We start from the raw sequence: 11,189 nt of genomic DNA on the forward strand, positions 1-11,189 counted from the left end.
TGACGTCGTCTCCTTAATATTCTTGGGTGAAAATATCCCATGAAGCCCCGTTTCAATCGCCCTAATTGTACCCGGCCACTTGGGATAGTTTTTATCGTGATTTTGGTCCGGATCGGTGCAAGCTCTAGTGGCGGTGAATTGTTAACGGAAGTCAAGTAAAGGTGATCACTGAAAACTAACTGAGATCTTGCAGAAAGCGACGTCTGGACTCTGGAGATTAGCTAGAGGAAATGAGCTATCATCGCCTCTCCCCTCTTACCTTAAAAACTGCTTTTTGTGGAAGGAAAAGCTGGCCGCTTTTTTTGTTATTATTATTCTGGTGCGGAAAAAAAGAAATTAAGGTTTGCATATCATGGGTTAATTACCCTTTTTATCGTGTCTTGTCAATTTTGTCGCTAAATGAACTCAATCGCTGTTTTGAGTACTGTTTTTCTTTTTCGTTTACAAACTTACCTGTCAAGCCTTTTCTCATTTACCTACTACTACAAAGTGGAGACGAATACCTTACAAACTTATTATCTCTCTCTCTCTCTCTCTCTCTGAGCTCAGAGAGCAAGTAGAACTTTGGATGGTTAGCTAAGGTGATTGTATCTCCTGTATGTATCCGGATGGAACATATGTGAGAATAGATCGAAAATGGCACTGCACATCAATACTGCAATGTCTACAATGACTTTGTCGATTTTAATGTACAAAGCTAGTCTTTTATAAGTATTGTAAACATGTTATTCACATATATAAAATCTACAAATTAAAGCTAGTCTTTTATGAGTATTGCGAACGTGTTGTTCGCATATATAAAATCTAGAAAGCTAGTCTTTTATAAGTATTGTAAACGTGTCGTTCGCATATATAATATATTCTGAACAAAGAAACCTTACTTATCAATCGTAAAGATGTTTCTTATTATCCGGCGACGTAGTTTGTAAGGTCCTATTTTGTCGAGAAATCAAATACCTTGATTTGAAAGCCTACATGAAGTCGCATTATTAGTTGTTCAGTCGTTACGCTGAAATTGAGTTGTACGGGACGATTGACACCCTTTTATTTTCTTCATCTACTAAAAATCAAGTAAAACTTTTGGTGTCACTTTAGAAAGAAAAAAAAAGACCCACCCGAGAGAGAGGAACAAAAAATCTTGTGCAGCCCCCAAATTAAATGAACTACGTACGATAGAGAAGCCCACGCTCCAACCTCCTCACATCAGTCTTCTTCAAAGTTCATTTTGCGCTCTAGAAAGTAGAAGCCGAACGAACAACTGCTCGGTAACGTGCTTTTGATCCACGTTTAATCTGGACCGCGGAACTCGAGATCCAACGGCCGTCCCAAACGCGCAACCGGGCCCGCTGGCCGAATTGGATTGGGCCAAGCGATCCAAACCCAACAAAAAAGCAGTGGTGGACTGCTGACGACGCTGTCGCGCACCAAGTGGCCGCGACACATTTCTCGTGAGTGCCTGAGTGGGGGTAAGAAATGATGATACGTCGCCCGCCCACCCGTGCGCCGGAGCCGAGGCCGAGGCCGCTCGCTTTTCGTTGCCAGGCGCAGGCGCGCGCGCACCGGGCCGTTTTTCGTAGATTCGAAGCGAGAAACCCTCCCCGCACCGAGCGAGCACCACATGCGGGGAATGCGTAGGCGTAGCCATCAGTCGGGGGGAGAAAGAGAAGGCGACGGCGACGAGCGGCCGGGACGGAACGACCGACCGACGACGAGGATAACAGATCGGAGAGGTGAGGCTGGGGTGGGATCGATGGCACCGGGACGGACGGACGCGTGTGCGTGCGTGAGTGCTCGGTTCAGATTTTAGATCAGGGCATCAGGGGGGGTTCCCCGCTGAAGCTGGGCTTGGGCGAAAAGTGAGAGCGACTGTGTGTCATGTGTCGGTGCGCCGTGTGGATGCTCTGCGCAAGCTGGTTGACGCTGCTGCCGGCTGCCTAGAAGCGCGGCGTGCGTCGATTGGTTGGTCTCTCCGGCGACACACTCTTTGCGGCAGAGTGTGTGTACAGGTGTTTCCGTGGATCAAATGATCAATGGTTGTGCTTTTGATGGGGCTTGTACAGGTGTTGTTTTACGGAGACATAGGCACATAGGAGTATGTAGCAATGTAGCATCCAAGAAAGGTCGAAAGTGGAGCAGGGGCACTCCGTGATGGCGTGATGTCTTTACCACAGAATCACTAGAAGTGGCTTGGTGCTGTAAAAGTAAAAATCAGGCGTTTGTAAGCGTCACCGTTAGATGGAACGGCACGCTGCCCTGCAGTCTGCACTATATAGAGCAGAGATCCAATTTGGGCAGTCTGTAGTCTGCACTGGACCGGAGCGAATGTGACCAGAGGGCCTGCGACCTCCGCGTTATTTGTCTTGTGATGGGCTATGGAACAGTTTCCCGGCCCAAAAAATCGGATGCACACGATTTCAGGCCTCGGGTTCTTCGGTCTCTCCGCCTCCGTCCCACGTCCACGAGACCGCTTGTCTGTCACAGGTTCAGCGCCGTGCGCCGCCGGATGCTCTCGCCGCGGCGCTCGAGAAATCAAGATGGGACTGGGAGTGAGCTGCTACTCACTTCTCATTTCGGGGGGGACTCTGTTTATTTTTTTACTAGAACGTGATTATATTTTGATTCTATATAAAGTGATTCTCTAAAATGAACTATTAGAATAGAAGTTGAAAAAACGTTCACTTTATGCATAAAATCATTTTATACCAATTAAGAATCTATAAGATGCAGACTGTTACAAACCAGCATGTAATTGGTGCTCAGCGACAGCGCGCAATATTATTTGCAAGGACTAACGGGTGGCATATAATACACTCGCTACATTACATCGAGCCGGAGCAATTCTCTGTCCTCTAAAACTTAACCTCGACACATAGCAGCCTTCATCCGGAGGGGTAATAAAAACTAAAAAACACGTACTCAGACAAATTTCAGCAGATGTTCAGATAAAATAGGGGCAACTTAGCAAACAGCACCCCCCACGCACATAGGGCCGGAAATGCATCGGCTCGGCTGCTTAGCAGACGCCGTTGGTCTTCTTCTTGGCGAGGACGGCCCTCTTCCAGAGCGAGATCACCTCCCGCTGCTTCTCCATCGCCTTCTCGCTGGCCTCGGCGGCGGCGAGCGCGGCGAGGTCGCCGCTGGGGACGCGGGCGGGCAGCGCGTCCAGCTCGTGCAGCACCTTCTCGATGTCGAGCACCAGGCGCTCCGCGAGGGTGCGGCTGAAGTCCTCGCGGATGACGACGCGGAGCACCGTCACGTGCTGCGCGTCGGGGGGCATGGTGTAGGCCGGCACGATCCAGCCGAAGCGGCGCAGGAAGTCGGAGATCTCGAATTCGTTGTGCCGGCTGCTGTCCTTGAGGGAGAAGGCCACCAGCGGCACGCCATTGTCCTTGGACACGATGTTGAACTTGCCCGTCTTCTCCAGACCTTGCTTCAGAACCATCGCGTTCTCCTGGCAATTCTCCATGATGTTCTTGTAACCCTGCATTTCCAAACACGCTAGCTTCTTAACAATCGACAGCGTACTTATTTTCCAATATATTTTCCACAGCTGTACGTTACACAATGCAAGTTTGTGCAAAGCGATGAAATCAAGTAATTTACCTCAAAGCCAAGGCGGATCAGCTGGTAGTACTGTGCAATGACCTGGCTGGAGCCTGAAATTGTTTTGTGCATCATGAGCAGATTAGCCTGCCTGCCTGTATGACACACACTGCATCAAAGAACAGGGGAAAAGGAGCCGAAAATGGCACCTTTGGAGAAGTTGAGGGTGAAGGTGGGCTGGTCGGCGCCGAGGTAGTTGATGTGGAAGATGAGCTCCTCCGGCAGGTCCTCCTTGCTCCTCCAGATGCACCACCCGATGCCGGCGTAGACCAGGCCATACTTGTGCCCACTGACGTTGATGCTCTTCACGAGCGGCAGACGGAAGTCCCACTCCAGTTCCGGGTACAGGAACGGCGCGATGAACCCACCGCTCGCCGCGTCCACGTGGATCGGTGTGTCCCAGCTGCACGTTTTAGTCCAAGCTCATAAGGGTCGCACGGACCAGCATGTATATTTACGAGGGTGCTTTGCTTGTCTATTTACAGTATTATTTACCCTGTCTCCGCGTTCTTCTTGGTAAGCAGGTCGTTGAGCAGCTTAACGTCCTCGAACTCGCCGTTCAGTGTGGAGCCGAGGATGGCCGCGACACAGATGGTGTTCTCGTCCACCATGTCCACGGCCTTCTGCGGGTCCATGACGTAGTAGCCGTCGCTCAGCTTCACTTCCTTCAGCTCCACCTCGAAGTAGCGCGCGAACTTCTCCCAGCAAACCTGCATTTTTTGCCAAACACATTGATAGGTTGGTAAATGGAATACTTGAAATCTGAAGCACAGAGTGCGTGGCCTATGCAGACAGAATAGGATTGCAATTTGCTTACTTGGACATTGGCGCCGGTGACAATGTTTGGCTTGTCGCAGGGCTTGCCGGCGGCCTTCATCTTGTTCTGCCAACGCCTCTTGAACGCCAGCCCAGCCAGCATGATGGCCTCGGACGAGCCGACGGTGCCCACTCCAACAGCAGTTTCAGAGTCCCCGAGAGGAGCGTTGAAGAGATGCGCGATCATGTTCACGCACCGGTTCTGCACAATCACAATTCAGACGAAAAAGTTTAAATCAAATCGATGATCATTCTGCTCTTTTACCGTGCAAATGAGGAAGGACAAATGTCGTTCTGAACTTGTGTTGTAGCGCCTCTTATATTATTTTGGATTTCAAAAGAAAAGGAACTTAGTAATTTGAATCAGGCAATCTTAAGGATTTCAAATGCAGTTGCAAATATCAACCACATTTCATGATATTTACCCACACATCTTACTATTCAAATTGAGCCTCCTCATCAATTCTCACGAGATGTGCTGAGAAGGAAAGAAAATTCTAAAAAATTCTTTCAAAAAAATCAGTAGACTCTAATCACCACCGCTTAGGGGTGAAAGTGGCGTGGATAATTCTCCGAACCGATCCGATCTGAATTCGAATTTTGAGGATATGGAGAAGAACTTTTAACATCCGTGCGGATACGGATAATCCGAATCCGATTATCTGCGGATATGGGGTAGGATATGGAATAGGTAAAATCCGGCGGATATGGATTATCCACAAATTTTATGCGGATTATCCGATGTTTAAAATAGGATATCCGAAGGTTTCTCTTCCAAGACTAAATAATTTAGGATTTTAAAAAATTTGTTAGTTGAGGACTTTTATTTTATGATGTGGTTGTTTAATGTTCTAATTTTTAAATTAAGAAATTTGCTAGATGCTATTATTTATTGGCTAATAACTTATTATTTTTTGGTGAAGATATCATGTTAAGTGTTAATTATTAGTGTGAGAGTAGCAATATGGAATGCAATGCAAGATTATTATCTATTGCCTATTCTTGTTTGTACTAAATAAATTCTTCACAAGCATATAATTCTCTAAGTATGCACATGTTACTCGACTATTAAACTCCGTCTCCGATCCGTTTTCGCTCCATATCCGTACCAGTTCCGACTACCGAAAAAAACCGTATCTACATCCACATCCGTGTATTATCCGCTCCGCACCGAATCTGACAAAGAAAAACGGATTAGGATATAGGAAAGACATTATCCGTACCGATCCGATCCGTTTTCATCGCTATCACCGCTTATCATAATAATTGTATATATTTCATTTTCTAAATGCTTTTTATTTTCTAAATGTTTATTACCTCTGCAATCATGAAAAAGCATTAAAGACTAATCCATGATGAACATAATCTATATTTTATTTTATTTTCATGAACCCCTAATTGTTTTATACAAATTACCCACCTACCATTAGGAAAAGAAAATAAAGGAAACATATTTGCATCTAATTACCACCTCTGCCATTATTCAAAGTAAGCTAAAATATCTCAAAACCGAGATTAACAACATCTACTCTACACTGGCTAGGGAAAATTATTAAAAAATCATACGAAAATTAAAATAGAGAAAATTTATAAAAAATATAAAAATTACCTCATTTTTTTTCAAAAAAAAAAACAGGATTTTTTTAAAAAAACTGCATTCCAGCCTTCTAGGCATGGCTCTGGACATTGGATCCATGAAATTAGACGAATGAAATTACACAAACCACTTACTCATAAATTTTGTAACAGATTGATCAGACATTTTGTGTAAGCAAATGCTGACCTTCCAACTCTCGATGGCCGGTCGAACTTGGTGGATGCCGTCATATTGGCAATGGACAAGGCAAACTAAAACTCCAAAACCACAAGTCCACAACATAGACTCGTCTGATCTCTAATCTTGACGTGTGGCCACTTGTTAGTAGTAGAATGTCTTTCATTAGTTCTGTTAGTCATCACTTTTTTTGACAACACAATAGTTATCACTTTTTTTTGACAACACAAGTACTCATCACTTAAGGACACCCTGATGTCAGAGCACCGGCTGCCGCGGCATTATTGGTGGGTGCCCCCTGAGCAAGGCCTCGTGTTCGGTGTCAGCGACGGCGACCGGCCAATGGCAGCAGCGGGCAGGCGCTGATCATGTAGTGTCACGCGTTCCTTTATTTCAGAAAGGCAGAGAGAGAGAGAGAGAACAGATACACTGCCTAAAAATACAGATAATTGTATGGGATACCAGGATCTACTACTAAAAACCTGCACTAAAGACAACGAGCCCTAGAGCAGGTTCCTCGCTGACCTCGCACCACGTGACACTTTACAAACACCACAATCCACATCGAGCTCGAGCCCATGGTTGTTTATTTCCAATTTTTTTTACAAAATATGAATAGTGACATTTTCGTTTGTATTTGACAAATATTATCCAATCATAGACTAACTAGTGTTAAAAGATTCGTCTCGTTAATTTCGACCAAACTGTACAATTAGTTTTTATTTTCGTCTATATTTAATACTTTATGCATACGTCTAAAGATTCGATGTGACGAGAAATCTGAAAAATTTTGCAAAATTTTTTGGAACTAAACTGCGCGACACGAATCACTGAATCAGTCACATGCGATTTGTCCAAATCCACAGACATAGACTGTTTGCCCTGAACTGTCCTGATATGTGCAAACGGCTTCGCATCGGCATCGCTGCGTTGTCCGGTGGGCCGGTCCGCAGATTCCCGCGGATATACATTGGGTACGGACGTACGGGGCTCCCGGATTTGTTCGCAAATCGCAGCATTACGCTTGCTGATTGCCATTGCGAACTGCGAAGGCAGCAGAAGTGCAGGATCATGGAGGCATGGACTGATCGTCTGATCCAAGGTATCAAGGGAAATGAGCCAGCGCTTCGTTCGATCATATCTCCGTCACTCTCGGTCTCTCGCGCTCTATCATTACAGCGGAAGGTGGAGAAAGAAACAGTGGTGGGACCGTGGACCAGGGAAGGAACCTGCTTGTTGGATGCTCCATCGCGGAAGAAAATGATCACTGAAAACAATCACATGCGTATATCCCATCGATGGCCATCAACACAACAAGCAGGTTCGTCGTCCGTCCATCCGACTACAACCTCGCACCAGGCGACACTACTACCCTTGAGTCCTTGACCAGGAACAATTGACAGGTATGCACGGTTAGGCAAACTTTGATCAATATCATTTGCTGATACTGCATTAAGGCCTTGTTTACTTCCAAAAAATTTTGCAAAATATGAATAGTAACACTTTCGTTTGTATTTGACAAATATTATCCAATTATGGACTAACTAGGCTCAAAAGATTCATCTCGTCAATTCCGACCAAACTGTGCAATTAGTTTTTATTTTTATCTATATTTAATATTTCATGCATACATCTAAAGATTCGATGTGACGGAGAATCTGAAAAATTTTGCAAAATTTTTGGGTAACTAAACAAGGCCTAAATTAAACAAACAAGAAATGTATACTTCATTAGGTTTGTTATACCAATGGTACTTTAAGCATGTCAAACATTTTTGGCTATTTTTATTTACAAATACTAATACAAAGACTAATTGTCAAAATTTTAAATAAACATTAGGGTCAAAACTGCCAACTAATATGGAGGAGGTTGGTGCGTGTAAACCTTTTTTTTTTTGTCTGGTTTGGACGGGCCCAAACGTATTGACTGAATCCACGGAAAATAAACTAGGAAAGTCATCATTGCTTGTCCAGTTGTCCTGGGGACCGGGTATTGTCCCCGCTACGCTTGCTGTTGCGAAGCTTCAAAGGCAGCAGAACACCGACTCATCACTCATCCAGAGTGAGGGGAATTGGGGGGCCAGTGTTTGATTCGTATCTCCGTTACTCTCTGTCTCAACATGAGATTTATTTGGAACGTAGGATTTTTTAAATATTTCACAGAAATCAATTCGTTTTTATATATAAAAAACGTTGAGACAGAAAATTTTTACATATTTCAAAAGAAAAAAGTCTACATCACCCCCTGAACTATATGGTGGTGTCTACTTTACCCCCCGAATTATGAAACCGTCTAATTTACCCCCTGAACTATCCAAAACCGTTCAAATCACACCCCGAGTGGTTTTTGATGGCGGTTTTGCTACAGTAACCATAGGTTTGCTACAGTAACCGTGTTTTTGACTTTTCCTGTTTTCCTATTTGTTTTCATATAATCTTTGAAACATCATAATAAATTACAGGAAAATCATAAAATAGAAAATCTAATTTTGTTGGACTCCACATGAGTAGATCTACGCAATAAATATATAATATGATATACTTTAGTATAATTTTTTTCTGTAGCTTTAAATTAATTAGAAAAATCAAATTTTATGTGTAATTAATTGGAATAATTCATAGCTGCAGCTTCTGTGGTCCAATTGTGGTAAAATTTTTATGGTGGACTAATTATTCTATGCTTGAACTATAGTAGATATTTCATACTCATCGGATCATTTATAACTTAGTTATATATTTATTTATATTTAACAAGCATAAACCTGAATAAACTTAGTTATACATGATCCGATGAGTGTGAAATATATACTATAGTTCAAGCATAGAATAATTAGTCCACCATAAAATTTTCACCACAATTGGACCACAGAAGCTGCAGCTATGAATTATTCCAATTAATTATAGATAAAATTTGATTTTTCTAACTAATTTAAAGCTACGGAAAAAATTTGTATTAAAGTATACCATATTATATATTCATTGTGTAGATCTACTCATGCGAAGTCCAACAAAATTAGATTTTCTATTTTATGATATTTTATGATTTTTCTCTGATTTTACTATGATTTTTTCAAAAATTATATGAAAATAAATAGGGAAAAAGAAAAAGTCAAAACCACGGTACTGTAGCAAAACCGCCATCAAAAACCGCCCGGGGGGTGATTTGAACGGTTTTGGATAGTTTAGGGGGTAAATTAGACTGTTTCATAGTTCGGGGGTAAAGTAGACACCACCTCCTAGTTTAGAGGGTGATGTAGACTTTTTCCTATTTCAAAAGGGGCCTGAAAGGGGAAATAGGCTAGCGGTGGAGGAAGAATTGAGCCCCACTGCCCCAGGCCAGAAAGGGGACACGAAGTCAGCATTGCAGTAACGAGTATCGGAGTATATATATGTGTGATGGCTGGCCTGGATAGTGGATACTGGATACTCGATCATTTTTGGATTGTTTTTCAGTATTGTTTTCTGAATCCAAGGCCAGATTGCCATCCATCGATAATATATAAATTTAAATAAGTAAAAAAGATCCAAAGCCAGATCAGAGGCCAAGTGGGCCAATGAAAAAGCACGAGCCCTGTTTTGACTACTGGTGCATCGCAAACAACCAATCGAAAAACGGGGGGCAAGCAGGCAAGGGAAAGTGGGGAGAATGATGGATCTGATTTGGGCATTCGGGATGGCGACGACGAACCACGCTATCATGATGACCCGAAAGGGTAGCCTTAGATAGCTGCGGCTCGATTGATGAGCGATCGACGGAGGAAGAAACAGGAGCGAGGCGCCGCGGCGCGAGCGTACCTGCAGCTCGGTGGTGACGGGGTACTCGTCCATGTCGACGTAGTTCTTATTGACGGAGGCCTGGATGAGCTTGTCGCACTCGGGCTCCATCCACGTGGTGACGAAGGAGGCCAGGTTCAGCCGCGGGTTCCCGTCCAGCATCAGCTCGTCGTTGATGATCTGGTACGCCGCCTCCTTGGGGATCGACTGCTCCGGCATCCGGAACCTGCGGGCGGGCCAGTCATCGATCAGGCGGTTAGCGGCGGCTGTGCCGGCGAGGAAAAACCGCAGCGTAATGCTCTCGAGTGAGCGCAAGGCCAACAAGGGGCGGCGCGGCAGATCGACGTGCCTGGGCAGGGAGGCGCGGACGTAGCGGGACGCGAACGTCGAGTGGACGGACTCATCGGAGCCGCCGACACCGTGTGACAGCACCATCTCGTTCGTCGATCTCTCGCCGGCGGGGAGGAAGAAGGGTGTGTTTTGCTGCTGCTGCTGCTGCCTGCTGGTTGTGGCTTGGGCCTTGGGGGAGGGGGGATATAGCCCAGAGCAGGAACCGACGCCGGACGCCCGACGCGGTCGACCCGCGGCTTTGCGGCTCTATTAATATTAATTAAATTATGGAATGGAATGGGTGCGTGGTGAGGAAAAAAAAAAACGAACACACACACACACAGAACCCTGTGCCTCCGAGGTGTAGTAGTAAAAGTTAAACGAGCGGGTCCTTCTGGCCCGTGTTAATTACTATTTACATGGGGCGCGGTGTGACTTGTGACGGTGTGTACTGTCTGACCGATCCGCGATCGCCCTTCGCCACGGTCCGGTCTTTGTACGCGGAAAGTTTACTATTTTACTCGTCACGCGCTCCTTCCATGTTGCCCGATCTCTTTCTCTTATTTTCTTCCCTTGTAGTATAAAATAAAAATTGCACTTTGTTGTTCCCTTTTGTCAATTAATTAGTACTGATAAATAAATTAAATTAATTGTTAGTGGAGGATTGGTTTCCCTAATGCCGGCAGGCGGGAAGCAAGGTGCTAGAGGAACGGTGGAGGCAGGCAGGGCCGGTGATTCTTTTGTGTTTGGCCACACGCTTTGCTACCACTGTTTTTTATGATTATTATTTCAAATGTATTAACCTATTAATCCATGCATGCTTGTATGTAGTTCACACAATCACACCTCGTGGCTCTTAATTTGCATCTTCTAATCGCGGATAGAGAGAACTT

At 44.7% G+C, this 11,189-nt stretch overlaps 1 protein-coding gene across 1 annotated transcript; it reads right to left on the bottom strand.

The window, feature by feature from the left end:
• Positions 2,684-10,538, bottom strand: LOC8063364 (glutamate decarboxylase 1). Its single transcript, XM_002466512.2, has 7 exons — positions 10,316-10,538; positions 9,988-10,192; positions 4,421-4,621; positions 4,099-4,313; positions 3,753-4,006; positions 3,604-3,656; positions 2,684-3,481 (listed from the first exon to the last, which is right to left on the bottom strand). Exons 1-7 carry the CDS (start codon positions 10,399-10,401, stop codon positions 3,014-3,016), a joined length of 1,482 nt encoding a protein of 493 aa, XP_002466557.1. The 5' UTR covers positions 10,402-10,538; the 3' UTR covers positions 2,684-3,013.

The sequence above is a fragment of the Sorghum bicolor genome, chromosome 1 (genome assembly GCF_000003195.3).
Source record: "Sorghum bicolor cultivar BTx623 chromosome 1, Sorghum_bicolor_NCBIv3, whole genome shotgun sequence".
NCBI classification, from domain to species: Eukaryota; Viridiplantae; Streptophyta; class Magnoliopsida; order Poales; family Poaceae; genus Sorghum; species Sorghum bicolor.